Source organism: Manis pentadactyla, chromosome 1 (genome assembly GCF_030020395.1).
Source record: "Manis pentadactyla isolate mManPen7 chromosome 1, mManPen7.hap1, whole genome shotgun sequence".
Lineage (NCBI taxonomy): Eukaryota > Metazoa > Chordata > Mammalia > Pholidota > Manidae > Manis > Manis pentadactyla.
In genome coordinates this window covers 194,701,666-194,729,468 of record NC_080019.1, presented here as the reverse complement: position 1 = coordinate 194,729,468, position 27,803 = coordinate 194,701,666, and the positions used below count along the sequence as shown (strand labels likewise).

The following is a 27,803-nucleotide window of genomic DNA, read 5'->3' as shown; positions in this document are numbered from 1 at the left end:
TGTGTCCCGAAACTTGCCAGCGTACACGGCAAGGGACCCAACTGGCGGCCCCGCCCTTGACTTGTCAGTTCCCAGAGGCCGCAAGGACCTGCGGGCCAGCCCGGGAGCCTCGGGAGGTGGGCTCTGTGGAGTCAGAGCACACTTGGGCTGGCATAACAAATTTCTGCAAACTTGGATAGATTGAACCAGCACAAATGTATTGTCTCTCATTTCCATAGGCTAGCAGCCCAATGCTGTGGGCAGGGCCCTGCTCCCTCTGAAGGCGCCAGGTGGGGGTCCTTCCTGCCCCCCACCTTGTGGCTGCCAGTGGTCCTCACCTTGTACCAGCACGACTGGGATCTCTGCCTGTGTTCACACCCACGGCCTTCTCTCAGCAGCTGTCCAAATTTCCCTCTTATAAAAGGACACCAGTCCTGTCGGGTGTAGCAGCCCCCTTCCTTTAGCCAATGTGGCCTCATCTGAGGTCATTTATACCCTCAAAGACCCCAGTTCCAAATAAGGTCACCTCCACAGAGTACAGGGGTTTAAAAGTTTCACCTTTGCAGATCTATGTATCTGGGATTCTTATACTATTCTTTCCTCTTTGGGGGCAGTTTGTAATTGTGCCAAGATACCATAATTACGAGCATAATCAAACCTCCCCAGCTGGAAACCCTCCAAGGGCCCGTGTTATCGGAGCTGACGTCCAGATGCAGGCCTCTGCTCCAGGGTCCCCGAGGCCACCCCGCCCGACCTCTCCAGCCACACGGACCTTCCCAACTCCTCTGACACCCTGAGCTGGTCCGGCCCCCATCACTGGCAACTGGCGGTGTACAGACGGAAACAAAAGACGCGGCTCCTCGGATCTCCGCTCACGTGTCACCGTGAGAAACACGACCCGACCACCTGACCTCACAGCCGTGCCCATGCCGGTCTCCCCACACTACCGGCTTTGTCCATCTTCAGATGAGTCCTCGGGGGCGCAGGTCTTATGTGGAACGACAGAAGCACCGCAGGGGCTTCCCTCCGACAGTGGCAGGGTGGCCAAGTTCTTGAGCGCGCAGCCCCAGCCCAGAGTGCACGGCAAGGGACCCAACTGGCGGCCCCGCCCTTGACTTGTCAGTCCCCAGAGGCCGCGAGGACCTGCGGGCCAGCCCGGGAGCCTCGGGAGGTGGGCTCCGTGGGGTCAGAGCGCACGGGTGGGTGCCCGGCTCCTTCCCGGCTCCAGCCTGGAGTGCGCGGCTGGCAGGGCGCTTTGGAGCCTTCCCTGCCCCCGGGAGCGCTCGCTCGGCTCGCCGGGTTCGTGGACAGTGGGGGCGGGAAACGCACGCAGGTAACCCCGCCGACGGTGCCCGGCGCCCACCGAGTGCGCGCCGGCCCCGCCTGCGGCTTCGGCTCCGGAGGTCCCGCGACCTGAGGGAAGCGAGCCCGGTGCCCGGAGGCCGTGCGACCAGGGCGGCGTGAGGACCCGGCAAGCAGGTCATGCACGGTTGTCCTCTCTCCAGGCAGCACGTTTCAAACTGACAATAAATATTCATTTCGCTCTCGAAGAGCAGGCAGTCAACCAAGGAAAGCAGAATCGGAGCGCGCAGTACAGAGCGATCACGGGCCCCGGATTCCGCGAGCCAGGGGGGTTCCGAGGCGGGCCGGGGCGGAGGACCTGGACGGGGGCAAGTTGCGTCAAAGGGCGGTGGCTGGTGGGGGCCTGGGTGGGTGGGGGCGGGAGCTCGGGATGGGCAGGGCGGGACGGGGCAGCGCGGGAGTGGGCAGCTCCGGGAAGGGGCAGGGTCCCCAGGCGGGAGGGGTGAGGGCGGAGACCCGGGCGCGCGGGGCAGGATGGGTGGGGGTGGACCTGGGGGTGGGGTGGGGGCAGGGGCGGATCCCGGGGTGGCGGGGCGGGGGCGGGGCGCGGCGCACCCGCGCTACGCACTCGGGATTGGCTGGCGCTCGCCCTTCGCCCCCACCTTGCGTCCAATCGCCTGCGCCCGCCGAGGGCCGCCCGTCCCGCCACCAGCCGGCAGGGCTGGGCCTCCGCGTAGCAGCTGCGTGGGCTGCAGCTCCCCGGGTCTGAACGCGCCCAGCCCACCCCTCGTTCCCGCGTCTCCGTGCAGGTGAGCGCCCGCCGGGCCAAGACGCGACCCAGTCCTGGGCCGAGGGGCCGGGCGGGGGTCCCGGGTCGCCCCCACCCTCTGCCGGAGTTGCATCATCCGCACCTGCACGCGGCGGAGCAGGCCCGCGCCCCGCGCTCTCCGCGGACCTCCAACCCGGGACCTTCCCGCTCCCAGAGTCCAGACAGTCCTGAAACCCGTGGTTCACGTGCACGTGGCCCCGGGCCCCTACCACCCAACTCCCTAACGAGCCCACCTGGGTGGCGGTGGGGGATTTCAAGCCCGAGAACGTCAAACTGGAACTAAGGAGGGGTTTGGGGGCGATGCGCTATAATGGTGTTGATTATTGAGTTTTTGCTGCATTTTAAATGGGAAGTGGCTGTTTCGAAATTTGCTCTTTCTGCCAGTTGTATGGAGTGGGGGTAGCAGTTGGTGTAGTTGCACAGGTGGCACGCGAGGTGGTGCCTCTGGGGAAGGGCGCTGGGCACGCGGGGCCCAGCCTCGGACACATACTGGAGATGGGTGGAGGGTGCCCTGCGACCCCCCACGCCCCTGAACCGTAGGCGAGGCGGATGGCTGACCTGGGGAATAAGATGGGGACCTGGGGGAGGGGCAGCGCCGCAAAACTTTCAGCCGTCGAAGGATTACCTGGAGGTGTTGGTCCTAAAGTGCCGAAGTGCCTCTCGTAAAGGCCGGCCGAGCGGGCGGTCTCCAGGTCCCCTTCAGGGTCTTAAACGCGCACCCGAAAGCTCCCACTTTGAAAGGAGAGTTTACTACCGTTTGCACCCTCGGCCCTACGAACGGCCCGTCCCGGCCACCGGTGCGCGCGTGCACGATGCCCGCGGGGGCGTCGTGAGCCCAGGCGTGTCTTGCGGTTTAAGGTGGGCAGGAGCCAGCCGGCCGGCACCCCTAAGCCCACCTCCCCAGGCCGCAGGTGCGTCGGCCCGCCGGGCCTGGTGGCCGCGGGAAGCGGAGCCGGGCCTTTGGGTTCGGCCCCAGGTGCCAAGCGAGCATCCTGCCGGGTGCCTTTGGGTCTGCGGAGACTCGGTGGGTTTCCATCTGTGTCCCTACGGCCGCCTTACTGGGCCTGGGGTTGCCCCAGGAGAGGCGAGTCACCGAAAAGGAGGCGCAGGGCTGCCGGGTCCGGGTCCACGCGGGTTCTGGCTGGGCCGTGGTTGTCCGTCTCTCGTGGGGAGGGAGACTCGGGCCAGGGGCTTCTGCGAGATGCAGACATCACCTCCCGGAAGGCAGCCTGGGCGCACCGCGGGGGGAGGGCCCTTTCCGATTGCGCGGGGGCTTATTAAGGGTCGGAAGACGCGGGACATTCTTGGGTGGCTTCGGGGGACCTGAACCCTGGGAAAAGAAGTTGGTGATCCCAAGACTTGAAAGAACCACGACTCTAGGGACTTCTGGGCCCAACGGTGGGAGGCTGGCTTCCCCGGAAAGCCCACAGCTGCGCGGGCCGGTGGATTCCGACGGGGCGCGACCCGCAGGGGCGGAGAGGGAGCGGGCCTGGGTCCTGTGGCCATCTGCCGGGCGCTGGGAGGAAAGGCACCCGCGGGGGCGGCCTCTGGGGCCTGGGCGCGCCCGCTCCCGTGGAAAGGGAACGGCCCCCACCCTCGGAGCCCAGAACCCTTTGCACCTTCACCCCACTTCCGCCTGGACCCCCGACTTTTTCACAGCAACACTGCCTTCAGAGGTGTCCTAGGGGCAGAGGAGGTGCTCGGAGGGGGCTGGGGTCCCAGGAGGAGACCACCCTGGGCCGCATCCCCTACCACGAGTTCCTCGCAGTGACCTTCCAACCCACTGTGCTCCCAAGACTTTTTTAGAGCAGTTTTAGGTTAATGGAAAAACTGAGAAGACAGTACGGACAAGTCCCATGCTTTGCTTCCCCGTTAAGGACGCCTCTTGTCAGTAGGAGCATTTGTTACACTTCATGGCCCTCATGGAATCACTGGTGACTGAAGCCCATGCCCACTCAGACCTCCTCGGTGTCCCCAGCATCCTCCTTCTGTTCTGGGGTTCCATCAGGAGCCCCTCATTGTCTTGGTCCCGGCTCCTTATGGTCGGAGCTGCGTGAATTTTCAGGCCTCTGTCTGGTGGCGATGATGGCTGTGTACAGTGATGGACTTCCTGGCCCCCGTGGAAAATCAAAGGAAGAGGAGAGGGGGCTGAGTTCAGCCCTGGTCTTTCTGAGGATGCGGGTGTGCGGGTCGGCCGTCTCCTGAATGAGCAGCCGAGCCAGGCAGGGCTGCCCCAGAGCCTCGCCTTTGGCACACTGATGCCAGTCTTCCTTCTTTCCTTTTTTTTTTTGGTCTCATCTATTTTAAGGTTTCGTGTGATTTTTTAAAATTGTGGTAAAATATGCATGACATACTACTCATCGTTTTAACCACTTACAGGTACGAGACAGTAGTGTTACGCACATCTGGTGTGCAACCATCGCCGTCACCTCTGCCCCACACTTTCTCATCCACACTAACAAAACTCAACAGCCATTCAACAGTGACTTCCAGCCCCTGGAAACCTCTGTTCTACTTAATGTTGCTATGAATTTGCCTATCATAGGTCCCTCATCTAGATGAAATCGTACAGTATTTGTCCTTCTTTGGACAAATTTCACAAGCAAAACATTTTTTGAGGCAGTCCGGCCGGTGCGGTTCACGTGCCGACGGCGACGGCCCCTCCTGACCCGTAGTGGCCCGGCCGGGGACTCTGAGCCTCAGTAACGAGATGAGAAAAGAAGTGAAGAGAATCCGAGTTTTTATCTGAAAACTTGTCAGGAGTGTGAGCAGACTGGAGTCCAAAAAGGGTACTGAAGATGCACTGTTAAAAAGCCAGAGATGAGCATGATGATTGCTTGAAGAAATCCCTGCCATGAAGGGTTACCCCGAGAGAGTTGGCCTGCAGCAGGGCCCGTCAGGACTGGAGGCTCACACGGATGTTCTGCCACGTCACTTAAGGGCTGCAGTGGTAAGAGGTGACAGACCGTTGCAGTCCCTGTGGCCTGGATGTGCCCCTGGCTGCAGCTGCCATATGATGATGGCTCTGAACTCTACCTTTCAGCTACTGCCTACCTGTGGAAGGGGGGCCATTGTGGAAAATGGGAAATGTGAAGATTGTGAGATTTGGACTCCCACTTCCCTTCCATTATACAGCAAGTAAGATGGTTTTCTAATTGAAAAAAGAAAAATCAACATCATCAACAAGAAACCTAAGCCAGAGATGAAGATAAGAGGGGAAAAGGAGATGCTTAGAGCTCTAATGTAAAATAATTTGAGTTCTAGCTCCAGACACATTACTTTATAGTGAAAACACTTTAGATGTGACCTCAGAACCATGAGTGATAATCTTTTAGAAAATAATAGAAAATATCAGTAGCCTCGAGAGAACGCAAATGGAAGAGTGTCACAATTCTAATTAGAAAAGAATGATGGGTTCCAGAAACAATAAATCACTAGTTTTTATTTAAAACTAATTAATAAATTAATTCTCTCATTTTAAAAATTTTATAGAACTATATTGACTACTGAGGATACAAAGATGAGTAAGAAGGAAGCCACAGCCTCTTGAGGAGTGACAGAGGCATGATAAAATAAATGTAATATGATGTGACCTGTATTACAATAGAAGTGTGCACACACTGCTATGGTAATACAAATGAGAGAGAGGCTAATTCTGTCTGAACATGTGGTCAAGGACAGCTATAGACAGGAAGTGCCATTTGAGTCTGATTTCCCTAGTAATCAAATAGGAAATGCATGCAGAAATGCATAATCAAGATATGAAAGAATTACAATGTCTCAGTAGATGGAACAGAAGACATGTGGGAGAAAATGATGTATGCTAAACCCCAGAAAAGTGGACTAAAACCAAGATAGAGAGGATCTGGCTTAAGAATCAGAGTAAGAGATTGGAGCTTGATTGTGTATAAAATTTTAGAGCTCATTTTAAAACATGTGGTTTACAAATGTGCAGGAAAAAAATATAGTGATGGATAAGAACATAGTCATGTGGATGAGAACTACAGTGTGGTATGGAGAGATGCTCAATAAATACTGAATAATATAAATAAATTTAGGTTCATAAAGAAGTTTTTCAAAAACAAGAAGTATAATATTCATGATATGAAATAATGGATAAAAACCAATAGCTTTTCTATATACTGAAATGAACAACAGGAAACTACAATGGAAGCAATGCCCTTCACTATAGCAAAAAAACAGAATCTACATATGTGCAAGATTATAAGAAATGAGTAAAACAGCAAAATACTAATAAGTGATGTGAAAGATGAATATTTGGGAAAACATACTGTATGATAAAAAGATGTCTTACAATTTAGTATTTAAATATTATTTCAATGAAAAATCAATAACTTTTTTTCTATGCAGGAAAAAAAGAGTTTAAACTTCTAGAGAAGTATTAAGATAAGAATATCCAAAGCCAATTTTGTAAAGAAAAAGGAAAAAAAAGACAAATGAATCTTCTCTTTCTTGATATCAAAACATATTACAAAGCTATAATAATTGAAATAGTGTGGTACCAGAACAAATTGGACACAGAGGTCCCTAGAATGTCAAAAAGAACTCAGAAATAAACTTTAATGTATAAATAAGAAGTTGTGGAAAATTAATGTGAAAAAATGTGGTAAAGTTTGTTAGCCACAATAGATCATTTACCTAAGCTTCTAAACACCAGAAGGATTCATATAATAGACATCTTAAATATGACTAGTGATTTTAAAATGATGCCATTGTAATTACTGAAGAAAGACTTGTTATATAACCTATGAATTATGGGGTGGAAAAACTGGTTGGTGATTTTATGGAATGTATGATTTGTGATGGTTCTTAATAGCTGTAAGTTTTAGCAGATGTTATCTTAATGCAATGAAGTATTTATGCAAATACTTATACACAAATGTACCAATTAAAGAAGTGTGCATCCTTTTGGATAAATATTATCAAAAAAACCCAAAAAAAACATTTTTTGAGGTTGTTTCATATTGTAGTATCTATCAAAATACCATTACTTTTTTTTACGGTAAATATATATCTGTTATTATTTCCATTCTATTATTATTTTCATCGAATTAAAATGTAGTCTTTTTAAAAACTTTTTTGAGCTATTTGCCATAAAAAATTGTGTATATTTAAGGTGTATGACTTGGTGTTTTGATATATGTAGACACTGTGAAAAGATCACTACAGTCAAGCTAAATAAGGTGTCATCTCTGCAGTTACCTTCGTGGGGGTTGAACATGCACTCACGCAGGCCCACATGTGAGAAGATGTTCAAACTTCCTTTTTCAAGGCTGAATAGCATTCCACCGTGTGGGTGTACCACATTGTGTTTATCCATTCATCAGCTGATGAGCCCTTGGTTTTTTCCCTCATTTTGGCTGTTGTGAGTAATGCTGCTGTGAATGTGGTGTGCAAATATGTGTTTTCCATTTTTTTTGGATGTGTACTTAGGAGAGAAATTGCTGGGTCACATGGTAGTTCTATGTTTAACCTTTGAAGAAAGTGCCAAACTGTCCACAGCAGCTGCTGCCTACATTTTCTGCCTGTTCTTGCTGAGCTAGTTGAGTGTGTGGAACCTCACACCCAGGAGGGTGGGTGAGCGGAACTCCTGGGTCCAGCGGCATCAAAGGCTGCTCTGCGGGTGCTTGGAAACAGCCTAAACCAACGAAACCTCTCCCCTCTCCCTTTGCAGATCCCAGCATGCCTTCCGAGACACCACAAGCAGAAAAGGGGCCTGCAGGGTGCCCCCACTTCCCAGGGGCACACTCAGGGAATGGAAGCATGGAGAAGGAGCCCCCCAGGGACAAGGAAGCCAAGGATCGCCTATGGATCCGACCTGATGCCCCAAGCAGGTGCTCCTGGCAGCTGGGCAGGCCTATCACTGACTCGCCACATTACCACACTACCTTGTAAGTCTGCGTTTATGATCACAAGATGGTCCGTGCATTACCTGGAAGGAAGAGTTTGTTACCTGGAAGCCACATAATCAGTGGACCTGGAGTATGAGCCCTTCTCCTTTTAATCACTCTGGCCAGGTGGTGAGCTGGGTGGGGGGTTTATAGATGGGCCAGCCAAGGCTGGTTTGTGCTGTGGCCCAGCCGCTGGGCCAGTGCCCAACAAGTAGATGCTGAATAAATAATGGATGTGCCCAAGTCACACCCTCTGAGTGACTGGGAGGGTGCTGTTTCTAACTCAGGTCCCTCTGGCCACACACTTGTGTTGGAGTAAGTATGAATCTTTCCAATAATTAGCATCAAGCCTGTACTTTTCTACCTCACTCTACGTCATGAATGCTTCTGGTCATGAAATATTTTTCCATAGTGGACTCTTGCTGTGGTTGGGAAGAGACCATTCAATTGAATAGATCATAATTTTTAGGCCTGCTATTGGATATTGAGATGTTTACAGGGGTCTTGCTGTAAATCACTGTAGTAGAAAGCAGTACACTCATTTGGTTGGTGCATCTTTGCGGAGCACCAACTATACTCGTGCCTTCTTCTAGCTGCAGGAGGTCCGTCTGACACTTAGATGGAGCTCACTAAATCTTAGTATTGTCTTCATTTCCTCTGTGTCCTTGCCCAGGAGTAAAACAAATGAGCCAGAGAATATGCCTTTTAGATGTTTGATTCTTATTCTTTATTCACCGCCCTGCCAATGTTTATGGTTATTGATTCTGAAATCAGAGCTGGGGGCTGAGGGGGCTGAGGGGGCTGGTGTGCACTCCTCAGTGCGGCTGGTAGAGAGAACTGAAAACTTGTAAGTCAGAAGCTCTGAGCAGGACGTGTGTCTCGGTGCTGTGAACTCAAGAGGCCCAGGTGGCTGCTGGCCAGCTGGGATGAGCGTTTGCTGCCGGAGGAAACCAGAGCAGCTGGTGAAAGGCCTGTGGGAGGTGGGGTGTGGCTGCAGGTGGCGGGAGGGGCAGGAAAGAGTCCCGGATGCCCAGGGTGCCGGGAGCCTTGGGCCCTGGGTGGAAGCGTGCTCTGCAATCCAGGCATAAGATAATGGTACCCCTGTACGGTCTCACCTGTGGCCTGATTACCCCTGTTAAGCCCCTAAGTGGGTGCAGTCCCGTTCTGAGACCTGCCCAGGCAGCACACGGTTTCAGGGCCAGTGGAGCAAGGTTCCTGGAGGGGGCAGTCCTCAGCACTCCCCGGGGAGTGTCCAGGAGGGGAGAGGGCAGGGCAGCCAGGCCAGGTGGCTCCAGGACGGCCACAGGACCGGCACCTGGCTGGGCAGAAGGGGCCTGTGTTTGGCCTGTCTGGGGAAGGAGATTGATTCCACGTGGTTCCTAGGTGAGGGGGGCTTAGGAGGCCCGGAGTGGAAGTGACAGCAGGGGAGAGGCGGGTGGGCCTGGTCCCAGGTAAGGAGTCTGTGACTTATTCTCAGACGCTGTGGGGCGGGAGGCCCCCTGGCTGTCGGAGAGAAGACAGCCTGGAGGAGGGGGCTCCAGGCCTTCCCAGTAAACCCTACCCCCAGCTCCTGCCCGGAGCACCTCAGCTTCTCAGGTGACCTTCTGCCCCGGGGCCTGGCGCTGAGTCAGGGACCCCCGTGCTACCTGGTGGCAGGTGGCCTCCTCGGATCACAGGCCACCACCAGCCCTGGGTGCCCCCAGGGAGGATGCAGGTGTTCACCCTCTCCTGCCTCAGCTCAGCTGGAGGGCCTGGTTTCCCTCCGCGGTAGGGTCGGGAGCACTTTGCTGCAGGACTTCTCCCTGGGCCTGGTGCCTGGCTTTGCCAAACCTGCCTCCGGCCTGGCCTGCGGTGTCCCCTTTAGCTGCCCGCCTCCTCTGAAGGTGGCTGTCGGGGTCCCGCTTTCCTGTTGCTGCCAGCACTCCTTAGCTGCCTCAGGGCCCCCTGAGGAGCCACCTCCCAGTTCCCCTCGTGAGGGGCAGTTCATGGCTTCTCGGGTGGTGACTGCGCCCACGCAGGCTGGAGGACCCTGGATTGGTAAGTCAGAAATCCAAGCGTGCAGAGAACTATTGCACTTGAGACTTGTGGTCAGTGGTTCACACTCTCAGATGACTATCTGGCGAGCCCTTCCTTGGTGCAGGTGGGAGAGGGCATGGGATCAGCATCAGCCCGAGTCAAGGACCGAGGGCACATGGGGCACTTCAGGAAATGCCTGCATATCACTTGCACACATGCATTCAGGGGCTGGGCCATCGCACACACCCCCGTCACCTGCCACCAGCTTGTTGGGTGGCAGAACCTCTGGGGAGAGGAAATGGTCACCAGAACGTGCAGGGAGATGGTGTCAGTGTCCATGACAAGGAGATCCCACCCTGATCGTGGAGGTCCACCTGGGAATGCATCCAGACCCCAACTCAAGGGCAGAGGCCACCACCAGCCAGGATTTGTCCTCCGTGTCGGTCCAGGCCTCACACCACCTGTGCCCGACATTTTTTGAGGGATGCTTTGAAGTCTGTCACTGTCCAAGAGGTCTCTGCTCTGGGGATGGCACCAGTTTTCTCATCAAAGAGAAGAAAAGGAGGTGTCCCAGGGTGGGATGCTGAGAGATGGAGGGAAGGAAGGGTCCCAGGAAAACTTTCTGGGAAGATGGACCAGAACCTGTTGTTTCAAAGTCAGTGTTTAGCTTTTTTATTTGGAAATAACACTTGCAAAAATAATTCAGAGAGGTCCATGTCCTGTCCACCCAGCTGCCCAGTGATTCTGTCTTATTTTCAAACCCAGGAGTCCACACTGGTGCGGCTGCCTGTTAGCTAAACCCCAGACACAGGCTGCTTGCATAGGCTGTTACGTATCAATGTCACCTTCTACCCCGTGTGCTGGTTTGCACCATCGCCACTCAGATTTCCCATTAAAGCCACTGCTTTTGATTTATTTAAAACAATGTGCTGGACTGCCAAGCCTAGTACTGTTTTGTTTTGTTTTCTGAGTATTCACGGACTTCTCTACTGTAGGACAAAAAACCCCAAAATCTTGCCAGATATCCTGAAGAAAATCGGGGATACCCCCATGGTGAGGATCAACAAGATCGGGAAGAAGTTTGGCCTGAAGTGTGAGCTCCGTGAGTACCTGCCCCTCTCCGCCTCCCACCGCGGCTCAGGGGCCCTGGGGTGCAGCACGGACCCTCTCGGGGGCAGAGGCACCAGGAAACAAGCTGGTCAATAAGTGACCGAGACCACGTCAGGCAAGATTGGGAAGAAAATATAATTCTGTGCTGGGGTGGCAGAGCTCAGGTCAGGGAGCAGGGGACTGTGAGCTGCAGCCGGAGAGGGCGTCACCCGGGAGGAGCAGACGGGTGCCAGCGGGGGCCAGGGCAGGGGTTGTCAGCTGGCAGGAGGCAGTTATGTCTGTGCTTGGCTAGCTTTGTGGGGACAGACAATCCATCCATCCTTCATGAGACGGTGGGCCTCTGGAGGCTGGCTGATCTTGTCCTTGACCTACGAGTCTCCTCTGAGCTTGTGGGGAAAGGGCTTCTTCCCAGGAGCACAGAGGGTGTGGGGGTTCCTCACCCTCGCTCTTCTCCAGGGCATGGAGCCCATAGAGAGGGGGCGAGGCACGGGGCTGGGGAGGGGGGTCAGGGTATTGAGCATGGGGTGGGGTAGGGGCTTGAGCGGGTCCTAGGGGCACGTGGGAGAGGCTCACTAATGCTGATGACCTGGGGCCTCGCCAGCCTGACCCCCACTCTCGGGAGAGACCCCTCTCCCCGGCCCTGGGCACTGCTGTGGGTAGGCTGGCTGCACAGGAGCAGCCCCGGGAGGCCCCGACCCCAGCGCCCGTCCATCAGGTCACAGCTCCCAGCAGGCATGGGCCTGTTGCATCTGCGTGCAGCAGTAGCCTGAGGCATATTTTAGTGTGTCCATTTTACAGGTGGACACACTGAGGCTCAGGTTGGTTACGTGGCTTGTCCCAGACCCTCGGCTGCTCAGCTAGGCCCCTGTTTCAGTGCTGGCTTCCCATGGCCGGTTAGAAAGCTAACTAATGGCAGGACCCCGACTGGTCCTGGGGCACAGGCCTGCTGAGCAGTCAGACATTCAGGACCCCCTCCCCACCACACACTCACACGTCCCATCATCCCAGGGCCTCTGCCTGGTTCTAGGGAGACTGTCTAGTGGTGGTTTTCAGAAATGAGAGCAAAGGAAGAGGAAGGTCATTTGCCAGTGTGACTATAGGCTGGTCCGGGGTCCATCTGGACACATGTGGTGCAGTGTTTCCCCCCTTTCACATATTTTTAAGAGACAGGAGGGATCCTATAGGGAATGGTGAGCAGAGGCAAGGGCCTGAGCACAGGAGGGCATTGCACCCAGGGGACCAGGTGGGGGATTTCTCCCAGGGGAGGTAGGAGGGGGAGGGGGAGGCGGGGCAGGTGAGGAGGGAGGTGGGGGAAAAGTCCAGGGTGGGGAGGCGGGGATGGGGCAGGGGGGAGGGAGGTGGGGCAGGTGGGGAGGGAGGCAGAGGGTGCAGCCTGGATGGAGGCGGGGGGCAGCCGAGGAGGGCTGCCGCTCCCAAGCAGCTGTGGCAGGAGTGCGATCCAGGGGCCGTGGCTTCTGGAAGCAGTCACCCGGCAGGGCACTCAGTCTGGTTGGGCATCTGCATGCCCAGCCAGCCGCTGTCTATGCGGCACCCGCGGGGACTTTCTCTGGTCTGCCCACTGGAGGGGCTCTGCGAGTCCCTTTTTCCCATTCACTTGGAGATGCCCTTGGTTGGCAGGTGGATGGCGCAGGGCAGGAGCTCCAATGGGCACCCCAGTCCAGGTGCAGGGGTGCAAGGTGGGAATGGAGAGGGGTTGCAGAGCCAGCAAAGGCCTGCCTGTGCATCCTGGGGAGTTTCGGGTAATGGGGAGGACACAGCAGGGGTCAGGGCCTCTTCCTTTATTGTTATTTATCTCTGGCTCCCAGTGGCCAAGTGTGAGTTCTTCAATGCCGGTGGGAGTGTGAAGGACCGCATCAGCCTGCGGATGGTCGAGGACGCCGAGCGGGCCGGGACCCTGAGACCCGGGGACACCATCATCGAGCCGACGTCAGGGAACACAGGTGGGTTCTGATGGGCCAGGAGTGTCCCCTAGCCTGGGGTGACCCTTGCTGCATGCGCTGGCCTGTTTGGCCAGCCTGGCACTGTTTGCTCAGCACCCAACGCATGCGTGCAGCTACATGCCAGGCCTGCTGTCTGACACCCTGCAGTCCCAGCGTGCGCTGATGTCCACGTTGTTATGTGAGCAGGTACACCTGCGAGTAAAGCTCTGTGTTAGTGTCCCAGAGCCGAGGTAACAGGTCCCAGAGGCCCTGGAGCCAGCCGCAGACCGAGCAGCTGAATCCACAGAAAGTACTGCCCAGGTCCGTGACCCAGGGGCCCTCGGGGCTGTTTCCGCCCCCGAGGTGTGTAAACACGTCTTCTCCATGTCCTTGATCCTTCCTCTGCGTATCTATGTCCTGATCTCCTCTCATAGGGACATCAGGCATTATGGGATCGAGCAGGACACACCCACGTGACCTCATTTTACTTTAACCACCCCAAAGACCCCATCTCCAAGTACAGTCACATTCTTAGGTCCTGGGGGTGAGGCCTTCAACCTAGGAGCTGGGAAGGACATGATTCAGCCCGTAGCACTCTGCCCTGGTACCCCAGATCCACCCCCTCTTGCTCATGAACACACCCACCCATCCCAGCTGCCCCCAGGTCTCCCTCATCCCGGCGTCACTCTGGAGTCTTGCCTCCACCTCACCTAAATCAGGTCTGGGTGAGGCTCAGGTGCATTCACGCTGAGGCCGACTCCTCTCCAGCTGTGAGCCTGGGTGCGGAGCCTGGATGGCACAGGACAGACAGGCCCAGCCCAGAGGGAGCAGTGGGGAAGAAGGAAGGGGTCCCGGGGCCCTTCAAGTTGGACCTGGCAGGGCAAATTCCATTAGATCTTACGGCTTGAGGATGAGCCTGTCTGGCCCAAATCTCTGTCCTCTGGACATGCGCCTGACTCCAATGGGACTAAGGAGGAGGCACCCGTGCCCTGGCCTGTGCCCTCCAGGACCTGCCAGCCTCCTACCGCCTCGGGGTTGCTTGCCCCTTCTTTGGGGGTCACACATGTTCACACGAGCTCCCCGTGTTTGCTCTTGTGCCACGGCTGCTGCTCTTTACCCTGTGGCTCCCAGGATGCATCGTGGGTGCCCAACAGAAGCTGGGGGGATTGGAGTTCACGCTCTGCACCCCTGCTTTTCTCTGTGAGCATGCCCACTCGTTATTCCTCCTTCCAGCATTTGCAACCTGCCCTGCGTTTAATGGCAGAAGGGGATGGCAGGGGCCTGTGTGCAGTCCTTCAGAGCAGCTGCTCTGCCTGTGGGACTGGCTGCAGGTACTTGGGCAGGGTCTGAGGGTGCCAGGGCCCCCCTAGCCCCATGTGCTGTCCCCAGGGATTGGACTGGCCCTGGCCGCCGCCGTGAAGGGCTACCGCTGCATCATCGTGATGCCAGAGAAGATGAGCATGGAGAAGGTAGGCCGGTGGGGCGGGCGCTCTCCTGGGGACCCGGCCCCCGCACGGCAGGCCTGGTGGGTAGATGAAGGCCACTGCGTCCCTCTGCAGGTGGATGTCCTGAGGGCCCTGGGGGCCGAGATCGTGAGGACACCCACCAACGCCAGGTTTGACTCCCCTGAGTCACACGTGGGGGTGGCGTGGAGGCTGAGGAATGAGATCCCCAATTCTCACATTCTGGACCAGGTGGGCCCCGGGCCCTGGGTGAGAGCACTTGGTGGTGTGACCTAGGCGGGGGGTCTTCTGTCAGAGTGTGGGGTGGGGATGCATCTGCAGCAGGGGTGGGGCTGCAAAGGTGGCTGGCAGACTGGCACCTGGTCTCCTGCTTCTGCAGCCTGTGACTGCAGGATCCGTCCAGCCTTGGTCCCTGCTGTCTGTGATAGCTTCAGGGGGCTTGTGCAGCACGCGGGGTTGAGGGCCCCTTGCAGAGGATCCTGCAAGCCATCTGCAGGCATAAAATGCGTAAAAATCTTTTTACGGGGAGCTCTTCTATCTCATTCATTTCACTTCTGTGATAATTGAGACATCACATCTTCTGGAAAGCTGGGTTTAATGTGTTTTGTCTGTAGGGTTCCTAAACCTGCCCATGCACTGGCCTCGTCTTCCCTGAGCTGCTGGGATCCTCTCTGGTTTACACCAAGCTGTTTGCCTGAAGCTGCTGCCAATTCAGTGTATTTGGCTTCACTCATGGCCTCTTTCCTGTCTTTCCTTTTAGTACCGCAATGCCAGCAACCCCCTTGCTCACTATGACACCACAGCTGAGGAGATCCTGCAGCAGTGTGATGGTGCGTCCTTTCCCCCCACCCATCTCAACTGCATCCCTGGTTGCCTGAGTGTACAAGTCACTTACTCCTTGGTACACTCCTATTCAGCCTTCAAAACACAACTCCAAAGTCCGCTCTCTGGAATGCCTTCTACAGCATTTCCCTAGTGTTTTCCCCTCTCTGTGTGCTCTCTTGGCCTTTGCCTGTGCCTCTCCCATAACACCAAATGCATTGCGCAGTTCTATTTATTTACTCAGAAGTCTGTCTTCCAGACCTGAAGGAGCTTCTAGGGCAGGAATGAGTGTCCAGGCTGATGCTGGGCCCACAGCTGGGCCTTCATGTTGCTGAACTCAGCGTCAGGCCCCAACTTGGGGCATTGACTTCAGCATCAGGTTTTCTCATCTCTAGAACTGGGCTCATGATGCCTGCAATTAGCTTGCTCCCTGTACAGGCATGAAGCTCCTTGGAACTGTTCCAAGTGTCTGATGCCAAGCCCTGAGGGGGTTGTGGCCGTGTTTTCTGATGGGCTGTTTCCCTAAGAAGTTGAGGGAGAAGTTGCAGGTGGTTGGCACCCTTGGCTTCCTGTTTGCAGTCTGGCGTCGGCACTGTCTCGGGCAGCCGCGCTTCATGCCCAGGAGTCCAGCAGTGCAGCCCAGGCACTTGCTCAGCCAGGTTTTATGTGTGAGAATTCTCTCATTTAGCAAAAACAGCCCTCTGCCCCAGCACAGTGCCTGCACTGACTTGTCTGCAGGACGCCTGAGTGGCCACTCAGCAGTATAAGAACCTGGGTGATTTCTGAGCCAAGCCTGAGTGATTTATTCTATTTCTGTTATAATTCAGTTTACTTATCCATGTCATTCCAAACCAGACTGCATCAGTGGCACACAGTGGGGAACCTCCCTGGGCCCCAGCCTCCCTCCGCTGCTGGGCCCGGCTCCCCGGCCGCTGTGCCCTGGCCCCCCATCGCCGTGCCCTGACCCTCCCAGCCTCCATGCCCTGACCCTCCATGCCACTGTGCCCTGACCCTCCCTGTTGCCATGTCCTAACCCTCCCAGCCTCCTGTTGCAGTGCCCTGACCCCCCCACGAGCTGCCGTACCCTGACCCTCCCGGCCGCCGTGCCCTGGCACCACCGGCTGCCGTGCCCTGACCCTCCAAGCCACAGTGCCCTGGCCCCCCTAGCCACCAGGCCCCACCCCAATGTGTAGAGCACCTCCAGATGGGCTTTACAGATTCAAGCCAAACATGCATTTCAGGGGCTGCCCAGTGTTTAGCAAAGACTTAACCTCCCTGGGCCCTGTCACTCTGAGTGTGTTGTAAGGTTGAAGGCCTGTGATGGGAATCTGTTGGCATTTGAGAATTGGTTTTCTTTTGTACCTTTTGATAACCTGCCTTCCTTTCAGTGGAGTGTTTTCACTTATCATGAAGTGCGATGGGCCAGCCGGGTTACAGCCCAACCCTGTTCTCCCATCAGGGCAGCTGGACATGCTGGTGGCTTCGGCAGGCACGGGCGGCACCATAACAGGCATTGCCAGGAAGCTGAAGGAGAAATGCCCTGGGTGTAAGGTGAGTGACCCAGGGACTGCCAGGGGTGTGGAGGCACGCCAGAGCCTGCCCTGCCCAGGACAGGTAGGCCTGGGTGTGCGAACGCAGCTGGAGGCATGATCATCAGGCGTCTTGGCATTGGGCCTCGAGTGCTTAGAGCTGAAACTTCTTCCTGGCATCCACTTAGCCTTGTATCTTACATGGTGTGTGTATCTGCCCCTGCCTGGGAGATGTTCGGAAGACGGTGTCTGGTGGATAAAGGAACCCAGCGATCCAAGACCTGGGAGCCCACATGAGCTGGGGGTGGCCTCCAAGGATTGTTCCGGAAGCTCTAAGCTCAGAGGCTCTGGCCCTGCATCTGCTCCACCTGTTTGGTGTTAAGAGTGGACCTGGGGAGGGGCTCCTAGAAATAGCCGTCTGGTGGTGCAGAGAGCATTGCCCGCTCCCTTCATCTCTCTGTCCTCTGGGAAGCGATCAGTGCCCAGCACTGTCCCCAAGGCTCCGGCTGTCCCATGGGGGTGTCCTGCTCAGGAGTTGCTCCCCTAGGAAGCCACTTGCTGTCCCCTCTGCCCTGAGCTGGATGTTAACCTTGTAAACTCCCTAGCGCCCAGGCCCTGAGTGTCACCCCTGTAGGCAGGGAATGGGGCTCACGCCCCATGGTGAGTCTTCACTGGGGCCTGTCAGGGATGGGAACGGCCACCCCAATAATAGCCAGCCACGTGCAGATGAGACCTGAGGCCTGATACCACCCATTGTGCAGATCATTGGTGTGGATCCCGAAGGCTCCATCCTCGCGGAGCCCGAAGAGCTGAACCAGACAGAGCTGACAGCCTACGAGGTGGAGGGCATTGGCTATGACTTTATCCCCACGGTGCTGGACCGCACGGTAGGTGGGCCGGGGTGCAGCCCCTACCAGGCGGGGTCCCAGCGGCCAGTTCCAGCTCAGGGCATGTCCTTTCATGTCCGACGCCCAACTGGCCACAGGGGCCAGGACTGGCTTTCCTACTGAGTGTCGTCATGATGAGGTGGCTCCTCGCGCCGTCTCGGTCAGGCTCGCCTCAAGTCCCTGCGGGCAGCTCCTGACCATCACAGCAGGTACCGCGGGGAGGAAGGCCAGTGAGTGCGCGGGCTCCCCGGCACCTGCGGTCACGCTCGCACGCGCTGCAGTCTGCTGAGTGTGCGGCCGCATTATGCGTAGGGCAACGGTGTGCGTACCATAATCCCAAAGTACTTACGGTTAGAATGTGTTAACCACTGATCCCAGGTCAGCATAACAAGTGTAATAGTGATGAGAAAGTTCGAAATATTGTGAGAATTACCAAAATGTGACACAAAGTGAGACAGAGCAGGCAGAATGGTGCCAACAGATTTGCTAGATGCAGGGTTGCCACAGACCTTCAGTTTGTAAAAAGCGCAATAAAACGAGGTGTGCCTGTACAAGCCATAACCCCATGGGGCAGAGACTGTGGCTCCAGCTTTGTGCACGAGTCCGGCCCCTGCAGAGGGATGGAGCTGTGGGCGGGGAGAGCAGGTGAGTAGGGCGAACCTGGGAAGAGAAGGGCCCCAGAAGTGGCTCTTTCTAAGGCCCTGAAGGGTGCTTTGGCCCCAGGGACCGAGAATGGGCCCTGCAGGGAGCAGGGACATACAGCCGATGCAGTATGGGGGGGCCGGCAGGCAGTTTCAGTAGCTCCAAGCAGAGCATGTTGGACCAGGGAAAGATAGAAAGTTCCAGGTTTGTGGATGGAGAATGAGATCCCAGATGGGGGGCTGGGCCTCGTCTGTTCGCCAAGGTTGTCTGTGGGGCTGCAAACGGGCTGTGGGCCCCTGCCCCGCCACCTCGCCTGCCCAGGCCCCTCCCAGAGCCCGTTGGTCTGGGTCCTGCCTGCAGGTGGTGGACAAGTGGTTCAAGAGCAACGACGAGGAGTCCTTTGCCTTCGCCCGCATGCTGATCGCGCAGGAAGGACTGCTGTGTGGTGAGTGGCAGGCAGGCTGCAGAGGACAGACAGGGGCCCTTGCCCTCTGCCAGCTTCCTGTCCAAATGTGGGAAGGTCCCCCTCACTCCGAGGCCGCGTGACAACAGCAGCGTGCTCCTCAGGACCCTTCGGTCAGGGGTCATGCTCATCCTCCCAGGCGGGCAGGCCCATCCAGAACGTGGCTAGAGTCTAGGTGTATGTTCCTGGGGTTGCTGGGTCCACGTGCTTTGTTTTCTGTGTTTGACGGCCTCTCTGAGGACAGTGGGTGGCACAGAGACCCGAGAAGGGAAGGAGCCTGAGGTGCAGGGGCTGGGGACATGCAGGCAGGAAGTAGTCAGTGGGGCCGGTGTGCGGACTCTGCCTCCAGCGTGGCCCCACCATGAGGGGTGTCCTGGCTTCATGGTCATCTGTGTGGCTGTTTTGGGGCAAGGCCAAAGTGCTCAAGACACCTTTATTTTTGCAATCAAGACCAGCATTGATTTCCCCACTGACAGGTATCTGAGGCTGGGATGGGGTGCCAGGAGCACCAGGAGAGGTTGGAGGGCGTCGTGATGCAGGCCCCCCACTGGAAGGAGATGGGACAAGCTTCTTGCAGCTCTGAGTCCTGTGGGAGGCCCCAAGGCCCAGTGGGATCTCAGGGGATTTATGCCCAGAGGGGTCTCCACTGAATGCCCCTTGAAGTCTTGTATGGGGAGTGTAGTGTCTGGTCACTTGTAAAGTGCTTTCCTCTGTACCCTGTCACATGGGGCGGGGACAGAGAACAGGAGGGAAGCCAGCCCTCCACGTGACTGGGTCTGAGCACAAGCCGCTTATGACTGGAAGGTTTATCAGATAATGTTAAGAAACGCACACCTGTTCCTCGTGATCATGTGACACTCGGTGTCATCCTCGGTGCTGGGAGAAGGCCCTTTTCCTGTGGGGACACCTTGGGGGCCACATTTCACCTGCTCAACAGCCCAGAGGGGCCACAGGGGCCGAGGCGGAGCACCGCCTCCTCTGAGAACCGGTCCCTCCAGCCCTGACTCAGGGCTGCTGGGCAGGGCGGGCCCAAGCTTGCGGGGGCAGGTGCGAGTGGTCAGTGACACGCGCCTAGGATCAGCACAGCTACATCTGGGGGTCCGGCTCAGGCGTGTTGCCTGGGGCTCAAGCCCCATAGTGGCCCTTTCCCCAGCAGAGCCATCCCCGTGCCTGAGAGGAACCCCATTTGCTGCAGGGCCTTTGCATTTCCTTGGTGAGGTGGAGGGGTCTCTTGGTGGCATAGAGAAGATGGAGGGACAGTGAGAGTGGGGGTCCTCCTGGCCCGAGCCCAGCTCCTCCCCCCAGGCAGCCTCAGCTGGTGGCTCCCAGCAGCCTTCCCAAGTACGTGCTGGTGTGCTCATACGCCCTCATGCCAGCAGGGCTGACGCCTGGCCTCCTGCAGGTGGCAGTGCCGGCAGTGCCTTGTCGGTGGCCGTGAAGGCCGCCCAGGAACTGCAGGAGGGCCAGCGCTGCGTGGTGGTCCTGCCCGACTCTGTGCGGAACTACATGTAAGAAACGCGCCCCTCCCGCTGCGCTGGCCGGACCGCGGTCCTGCTCCTGCTGCTTCTTGCGGATGCGTGTACAAGTCAGCCTCCAAGGTCCCTGGGGTCCAGGGGTACCTAGCATGTGTGTGCTGGGTCCTGACTCCCAGGACCACAGGCCAGCTCCCCAGAGGCCTGCAGCCTTCTGCTCTGAGTCCCCCGCTCCGCCCCACCTCACTGGCTCCAACTGTGGGCCTGGGCTGCTCTGCTGTAGACTTTGGGGGGCAGGGCAGAAGTGGGCCTCTAGAGCCCCCATCCTACCCTCGGGGCTTTTCCGTGCTGAGAGCTGCGGGGGTGGTGCGTCTCTGGTGAGCTCAGCTGCCCCAAGTTGGGGTTCCAGGTGTCGGGTGAGTCACATCTGGGTGCCCACTGCCAGGCAGCCCTGAGCCCAGGGTGCCTGCTCCCATGCAGCTGTGAGAGTGCCCACCTCCCCATGAGCTGGGCAAGCCTGTGCAAGCACACGGGTGTGCGAGCATTGGGGGGGGGCTGAGGGGTGCGGGAATGACGGCGTGGGCTGGCACAGCCAGTGGTCATGGGGCAGCGGGTCACCTCTGCTCCCCACTTTGCTGCCTTCAACCTGCCTTTTTAGGGTGGGTCTCCAGCAGCCCCCTTGGCCTGGCCTGGTGTCCTTGACCCTGGGTGGGACAGGCTCCCTCTGCCACAGCAGACATAGCCGGACAGGGCAGGGGCTGCCCACAAACCCGGAGGATGGCGAAGGTCCGGGCAGAGCCCTCCCTGTGCTCTGAGCTCGTCTGGCCCAGACACGTGTGCCCCAGATGCCCTGTCTTCCCCAGTTTCCAGTTCAGGTCCCTACTGTCTGGCGCCAGACCCTCTTCCCAGAGCCTCCAGCCAGCCCTGGGGGGCTCTGCTGGGCCTGTGGGGCCCAGGGAGGGGTGCTGGGCCTTCTGAGCCGTGTGTCCTCGGTGCTCTTCGAGGCCGTAGTGAGACCCACGGCCCGCCCTAGCGACTTCCTGCTGCCGGCAGGTCCAAGTTCCTGAGCGACAAGTGGATGCTGCAGAAGGGCTTCCTGAAGGAGGAGGACCTCACAGGAAGGAAGCCATGGTGAGGCCGCCCCGAGTGGACACTGAGCTGCGCCCCATGCTGCTGGCCGTACCCCCGCACAGCCCTGGTGACAGCGTGCGTCCTGCGCCCTGGCTCATGGCCCTGCCTCCCTGCCCTCTCCCTTCAGGTGGTGGCACCTCAGAGTTCAGGAGCTGAGCCTGTCAGCCCCTCTCACAGTGCTGCCCACAGTGACCTGTGAGCACACCATCGAGATCCTCCGGGAGAAGGGCTTCGACCAGGTGCCCGTGGTCGACGAATCGGGGTCAGTGTCAGCCGCCCCACCCAGAGCACTGCCCTTGGCTCTGCCAGGAGCCACCAGCCCGGGTGCTCTGTGTCAGCCTTGTTGGATGGCAGCCGTGAGGCCCCCCACAGCTGACCAGCTGGCCGGTTCCTTTGCATACAGGTGTTCAGAGACGGACGTTTTTGTCCTTGAGCACCCCCGAAGGGTGCCGGCCATGTTAACTCTTGGGCCCTTAGGCTCTGGCCTGCCCCACTGCACTCAGCAGGTGGGTGGTGGGTGACCGGCCATGCTCTTGGATGTGTCCCCTGCTGGAAGGCCATGGCACATGCCCAGGTCACCAACCGGCCCAGTTCTCCCAGGACTGTCCCAGTTCTAGCACCCAAAGTTCCACGTCCCAGGACACAGCCGGTTGGTCACCCTTGACACCTGCCAGAACAGAGCCACCCAAGGACTCGGTGGTTTGCCGTCCCCGTGCACTGGATAGGCAGCTCCAGGCAGGGCCTCCTGTTGCTGCTGTGTTCCTGCCGTGCGTGGGCACCTGCAGATGCGAATTCTCAGAGGACTCCCACGTTTGGCCATGGACCACACTGACATGAGGGTGCTGTGGGCATGCTCTGTCTAGGGCAGGGGGAGAGGCACCTGCCTGACCCCCTGCTCCATCCCCTGCTTCCCCAGAGTGATCCTGGGCATGGTGACTCTAGGGAACATGCTGTCATCCCTGCTTGCCGGCAAAGTCCAGCCGTCAGACCAAGTCCACAATGTCCTCTACAAGCAGTTCAAACAGGTACGGGCCATTTCGCTAGAGCAGCAGGTGCGAGACCCTGGTGCCCTCCTCAGATGCAGGCGCAGAGCTTCCCCTGGGAGGGTGCCAGGCCCCGCCCACACTGCCCGGGCCATAAACCTGAGCTTCGCCATTAGAGAGGCTCCAGAGGGGGCAGGCCCTAGGCGGTGAGGGCCACCCTTGTGTGCCCTGTTTGGGACCCGCCGGGGTCACTGGCAAGCCCGTCATTGCAGCTGAGTTGGGTACCTGCCAGCGTAGCCATTCCCGGGGTGTTGGGCCCCTGCTTTTTCTGTGCGTGGATTCTCTTAATGTCTGGCATGCCTAATTATTTAATTAGCTGGGACCGGTCAGACCCCGTGGTCATTCTGAGCATGACAGCCACTGCCCGAGGGGCCGAGCAGGGCCCAATGGACGCTGCTCCCGTACTGGTGTCGGGGTTTCTCACACTCTAGCGGTCCCTGGGCCTCACCTGGCTCCTTCCTCCTGCGGGTCTCAGCCCAGTCGGGCCCTCCTCAGCTCCCCGAGTCCCAGGCACCAGAGCACCCAGAGCAGGCGTCGCCCCCACACCCATCCCCAGTAAGCTGCAGGGGGCTGCTGGGCCCCATGCCCCTGAGCGGGAGCACGGTGCCCACAGTCACAGGTGAGCAGGTGGCCCTTTCCACCCATCCTGCTGCCCACAGCTCTTCTGGAAATTTCTTTTCCTTCCCTTCCCTTTATTGAGCCATAGTTGCCCCAAGGGGAACATATTTGGCACATCCCACTTGATTTTGACATGGAAACACACTCAGGAAACCATCACAGTTGAGAGGATGTGTGTCCATCACTTCAAAGGCTTCCTTGTGCCCCTCCAAGGCCCTGCCCCTCCTAGCCCATGCCCGGCCACCACTGCCACACTCTGTCACTGTTCATGGGCATGCTGACTCACAGGCAGCCACACACTGGGTGCCCCATCCAGCTCCTGTCACACGTTTAACACTCTGAGGCCCATCCCTGGTGCGCTGTGTGCATCATCCTTGCCTGACCCTGTTCCATCCCACCCTGTCAGCTGGTTCTGCACCGTGTGCACCCCAGCCCCTTGCACTCAGGGCATCCATCCTGCTGGGCCCTTGGCTTGTTTTTGTTTCCTAGCGGGCAGAGCTGGTGGCTCGTTCCCTTAGGCCAAGTCAGACCTCCAGCCACACCCTTGCCCCAGTCCCCAGCCTGACTCGGCTCTTGTGCTGACCAGACCCACAGGCTCTCAACCTGGGGGCTTCAGTGTCCTGCCAGGGAGATGCTGGGTGGGGCTGGCAGGAGCAAAGCATGTTGGGGGCCACTGTGGGCCAGTGCTGCCGGGCAGGTCCCGCACACAAGGAGCTGTTGGGTCAGTGGGCGGTGACGGGTAGACCAAGTAGGGTGACTAGCCCGGGGCTCACCCTCATGCCCCCCTGCCATGGCGGGGCCCAAGGTCCCCGTGCTCCTGAGTGTCCCTCCCGGGCTTTCTGTTGCATGTTCCCCCAATTCCCTTTCCCAGCTCCTTGGAAATGCCATTCTCCCTGAAGCTGCAGGTGAGCCCAGTTGGATTCATCTTTGACAGATGGCCCATAGTGTCTCTCCTAGGGGTATGCAGTGTGCACCCGCAGGCGCGAGTGGGAGAGCATACCATCGGTCTTCTGAGCAGACAGGGCAGAGCGAGTCCGTGTTCTCCCCTCTGTAGTTTTCCCTTGGTACCTCCAGCATTGATGTTCCCACGTTATGATCGACGACCAGTGTTACATTACCTGTAGCTGATGTTCACTGAGGGTCCATTCTGTGTTCACAGTTCTGTGGGTGGTGACAAGTGTGTCCATGACAGTATCACACAGAGTAATGTGTGTACATGGCCCCAGATGCCCCAGCCCCACCTATTTCTCTTTGATCTTTCCGCTAGTTTTGCCTTTCCCAGAATGTCACGGACCAGGATCCATTCTGTGGAATGCTAACCGGCTTCCACTTAGCAACACGTACAGAATGTGCTGCTGTGTCTTCTGGGGTTGGTGGCTCATCCAAGGGTCTTCTGCACGTACCCTGACGCCCTCTGAGTCCTGCCTTCCATCTCTAAGTCAGCAGAAGGCTACGCATGGGCCTTCTGGAGCAATACCCACCTTGCTGGGTGCCTGAGGCTCCAGCCGCGCTGAGGCCAGGCTGTAAGGCCCTGCTGCTGCTGACCCGGCATCTCTTCTAGATCCGCCTGGTGGACCCACTGGGCAAGCTCTCGCACATCCTGGAGATGGACCACTTCGCCCTGGTGGTGCATGAGCAGATCCAGTGTAAGTGGGGCTGACGGGGGGCCAGGGCCAGGAGTGGGGACAGGAGCCCTGTGGGGCTCTGGCCACCAAGTCCCAACCCCAGGCTTCTGCACACGCTCTTCTGCCTTGAGCTCCTGCATGGCATGAGGCCCTTGTCCCTCACAGTGCTGACATTCAGCCACCCCAGCCTTGGGCCATGAACCTCAGAGGGCCCCCTCGTGGCCCATGGGGTACCCACTTCCAGTGAGACCATGGGACTGTAATTCCCGCTCACAGCGCCATTCCCAGGCCTCCTCGCCACATCGCTGTAGGCCAGGGCTGTCCTGGGGCGCCCCCATCTAACCCTCTCCCGTCCTTGGCTCCGCAGCACGGGACCCGGCCTTGTCAGGAGTAGTGGGGGGGCCTGCAGGTATGTACGTCTCGCCCATCGCACGCCCCTTGGAAATGGCTCTGTGGTCAGAATTGCAGTCTCCGAGGCCAGGGGAAGGCGTCTGGGGTCCCTGACTCCCAAGCTTGGGTGGGAGGCTTCTTCCTTCTGTCTGGTCTCATGCTCACTTGTATTTGAACATCCCCAAAAAGCAATATGAATCCAATTTCAGGGACTGTCAGTCAAGTTCTCTTGGGCATGGTGGTGTTTGGTGCCCTGCCGTGGCTGCTGTCCTGCTGTGCCGCTGAGCCGAGTGGTGGCAACAGCCTGTGGGCCTTTATGGGAAGCCTGTGGGCCCCGGCTCTGGACAAGTGGCTCCGAGGGGGCCACAGGGCCTGGTGTGGGCAGTTACAGACAGGGCTCCCCTCCCAGGCCCACGGCACAGACCAGCCCTGGACAGGATTCTCCAGCACGGCCCCTTGGCCTGAAACTCCCTGAAACATGGTAGCTGATCTTGTCGGGGTTTGCCTTGGTTTAGAGGTGCTTTTAAAAGGCTAGCGGGGTGCCAGCTAGCACCATGCCCTCCTCCCACCCTGACCTGTTCGACCTCTGCTTTCAAAGGCAGGAGAAGCAGGTGGCCAGGGAGGTGCTGGGAGATGGGGCTGGTGGGATGGGACATGACCTGCCCCTGCTCAGCTCTGCCCGCGTCGGGACAACTGTGTCAGTCAGGATTCTGCAGAGAAACAACCGATAGGATGTGTGTCTGTGCAGAGAGAAATGTGTCATGAGGAATTGGCTCCCGCAACGAGGCCAGCAGGCCCAAGACCAGGGAAAGCCAGGGTTTCGGTCTGGTCCATAGCCAGGAAAAACTCCCTCTCACTCAGCCTTTTTGGTTCTGTTCAGGCCTCTGCCTGGATGAGGCCGACCACGCTAATGGGCCAACGTGCTTCATGGACAACCCTGTCAAATGCTATCTCATTCCAACACCCAGAACAGTGTTTGGCCAAATATCTGGGCACCCTGTGGCCCAGTCATGTTGACACACACAGTTAACATCTCAGCAAGCATCTTGGCCCTATGGCTGCGTGACTCGCGGTCCAGGGGCTGGCATTCATTCTAAGCTTGAGAGAAAGTCAAGGGTTTGAAGACAGAATCCTAGGCCGGAGATGTGAACTGATATAGTTCGTGCATGTGAACCATGTTGGAATCACACCAAGACTCAAGCCTTGGGTGCCGAGGAAGCCCCACAGGCAGCTTTGCAGGAGTGAGACCCCTGGGGATCTGGCCCCGCGTGCGTGGCTCCCAGAAGCTGAGCCCGTTCCCTGCAGCTTCACCCAGGTGGCTTTTGTCAGGAGAGGATGGCATTTGTTTGTCCTCCTTGTGTGCCATCCTGGGCTCCTGCCACACACAGGTGCCTGGAGACATGTGGGCAGGCTCTGGGCAGGGGCTCAGGAACCCTCCTTGTCTGGGCCAGGCCCTGAGGGCAGCAGTTCGGGGCTCGGCCTCCAGCAGTGCCTGGGGGTGGGCAAGGCTGCATCAGATCTGCTCCATCTGGAGGCGCCTTTAAACCCACGCTGCCACGTTCCCTCCTCAGACCACAGCAGCGCGAAGTCCAGGAACAGGCAGATGGTGTTTGGGGTCGTCACTGCCATCGACTTGCTGAACTTTGTGGCTGCCCGGGAGCGAGACCAGAAGACAAAGTCAGGAAGTGCCTTGGGGGCCAGAGCAGCCGGGGCGGCCCCCCAGCCCTGACTCCCCACACGCTGCTGGCTTGGCGCCCCTTCTCTGTTGCTTTCGTAAACAGCAAACAAACACGTATGATCTCTGATCGCCTGGATAGGCACTGCTCTCACAATGGGTGGCGGTAGGTGTAGGACGCTTAGCCCAGCCGGCCGAAAGGTTACTGTTTCCTTTTAGATAAATTCATCTACTTATGGTTTATTAGATGAGATCTCGTTTTCTTAATTTGACTTTCTCATAAAGTGTTTCAACAGGGAAATTTCATTAAAAGGGAACTAAGCCAGGCAGGTGAACCTGTGCAGTGAGTGGGGCAGGGTGGACTAAAGGCAGAAGAAAGTGCCTTTTCTGGAGAAGAATCCAGAATTGGGAAGAGCAGAAAAGGGGCTGAGGAAGGATTTAGGGGTTTCCTGGCCATGCTGTTCACATGTGGCTGTTGGTTAGAGTGGCTTGAGTGGGTTTTTTAATTGAGGTGAAATTCAGATAACCTAAAATGAACAATTTAAAATGTGCAATTCAGTAGTTTTTCTTATATTCCCGGTATTGTGCAACTGCCACCTTTATCAAGTCCCCAAATATTTCTTCACCCATTAGCAGCCTCTACCCTCTCCCCTTCCCTCCTCTCCTGGCAACCACTAATCTGCTTTCTTTCTCCATGGATTTACCTGTTTTGGACATTTCATATAAATGCAGTCATACAATTTGTGGCCTTTGTGTCTGCCTGTTTCACTCAGCATGTTTCTGATGTTCGTCCACATTGCAGCATGTATTAATTAGGATTTTGTTCCTTTTTAGGGCTGAGTAATATTCCATTGTGTAGGCGAACCACATTTTGTTCATCCATTCATCCACTGATGGATATTTGGGTCGTTTCCACTTTTTAGCGATTATGAGTCATGCTGCTGTGAATGTTCAT

At 57.2% G+C, this 27,803-nt stretch overlaps 1 protein-coding gene across 3 annotated transcripts; it reads left to right on the top strand.

Annotated features, from left to right (window-relative positions):
• Positions 1-577: 577 nt before the first annotated feature.
• Positions 578-27,590, top strand: CBS (cystathionine beta-synthase). 3 transcript variants are annotated; one of them, XM_036911967.2, is made up of 17 exons: positions 578-1,150; positions 7,806-8,022; positions 11,034-11,140; positions 12,975-13,109; positions 14,478-14,557; positions 14,648-14,782; positions 15,312-15,381; positions 16,833-16,924; positions 17,664-17,789; positions 18,792-18,876; positions 20,297-20,402; positions 21,420-21,497; positions 21,625-21,759; positions 22,414-22,522; positions 24,720-24,804; positions 25,151-25,192; positions 26,745-27,590. In XM_036911967.2, the coding sequence occupies exons 2-17, from the start codon at positions 7,814-7,816 to the stop codon at positions 26,900-26,902; spliced, it is 1,752 nt and encodes a 583-aa protein (XP_036767862.2). In that variant the 5' UTR covers positions 578-1,150; positions 7,806-7,813; the 3' UTR covers positions 26,903-27,590. The 3 variants fall into 3 exon arrangements, with proteins under 3 accessions (XP_036767862.2, XP_036767860.2, XP_036767865.2); XM_036911965.2 differs by lacking the exon at positions 578-1,150 and adding an exon at positions 1,965-2,090; XM_036911970.2 differs by lacking the exons at positions 578-1,150; positions 25,151-25,192 and adding an exon at positions 1,966-2,090.
• Positions 27,591-27,803: the final 213 nt, after the last annotated feature.

Coding starts and splice junctions, on each gene's coding strand:
- CBS (XM_036911967.2), top strand. CDS start 7,814: ATGCCTTCCGAGACACCACAAGCAGAAAAGGGGCCTGCAGGGTGCCCC. Junction 17,790..18,791: donor CCACGGTGCTGGACCGCACG/GTAGGTGGGCCG, acceptor TCCTGCCTGCAG/GTGGTGGACAAGTGGTTCAA. Junction 18,877..20,296: donor GCAGGAAGGACTGCTGTGTG/GTGAGTGGCAGG, acceptor GGCCTCCTGCAG/GTGGCAGTGCCGGCAGTGCC.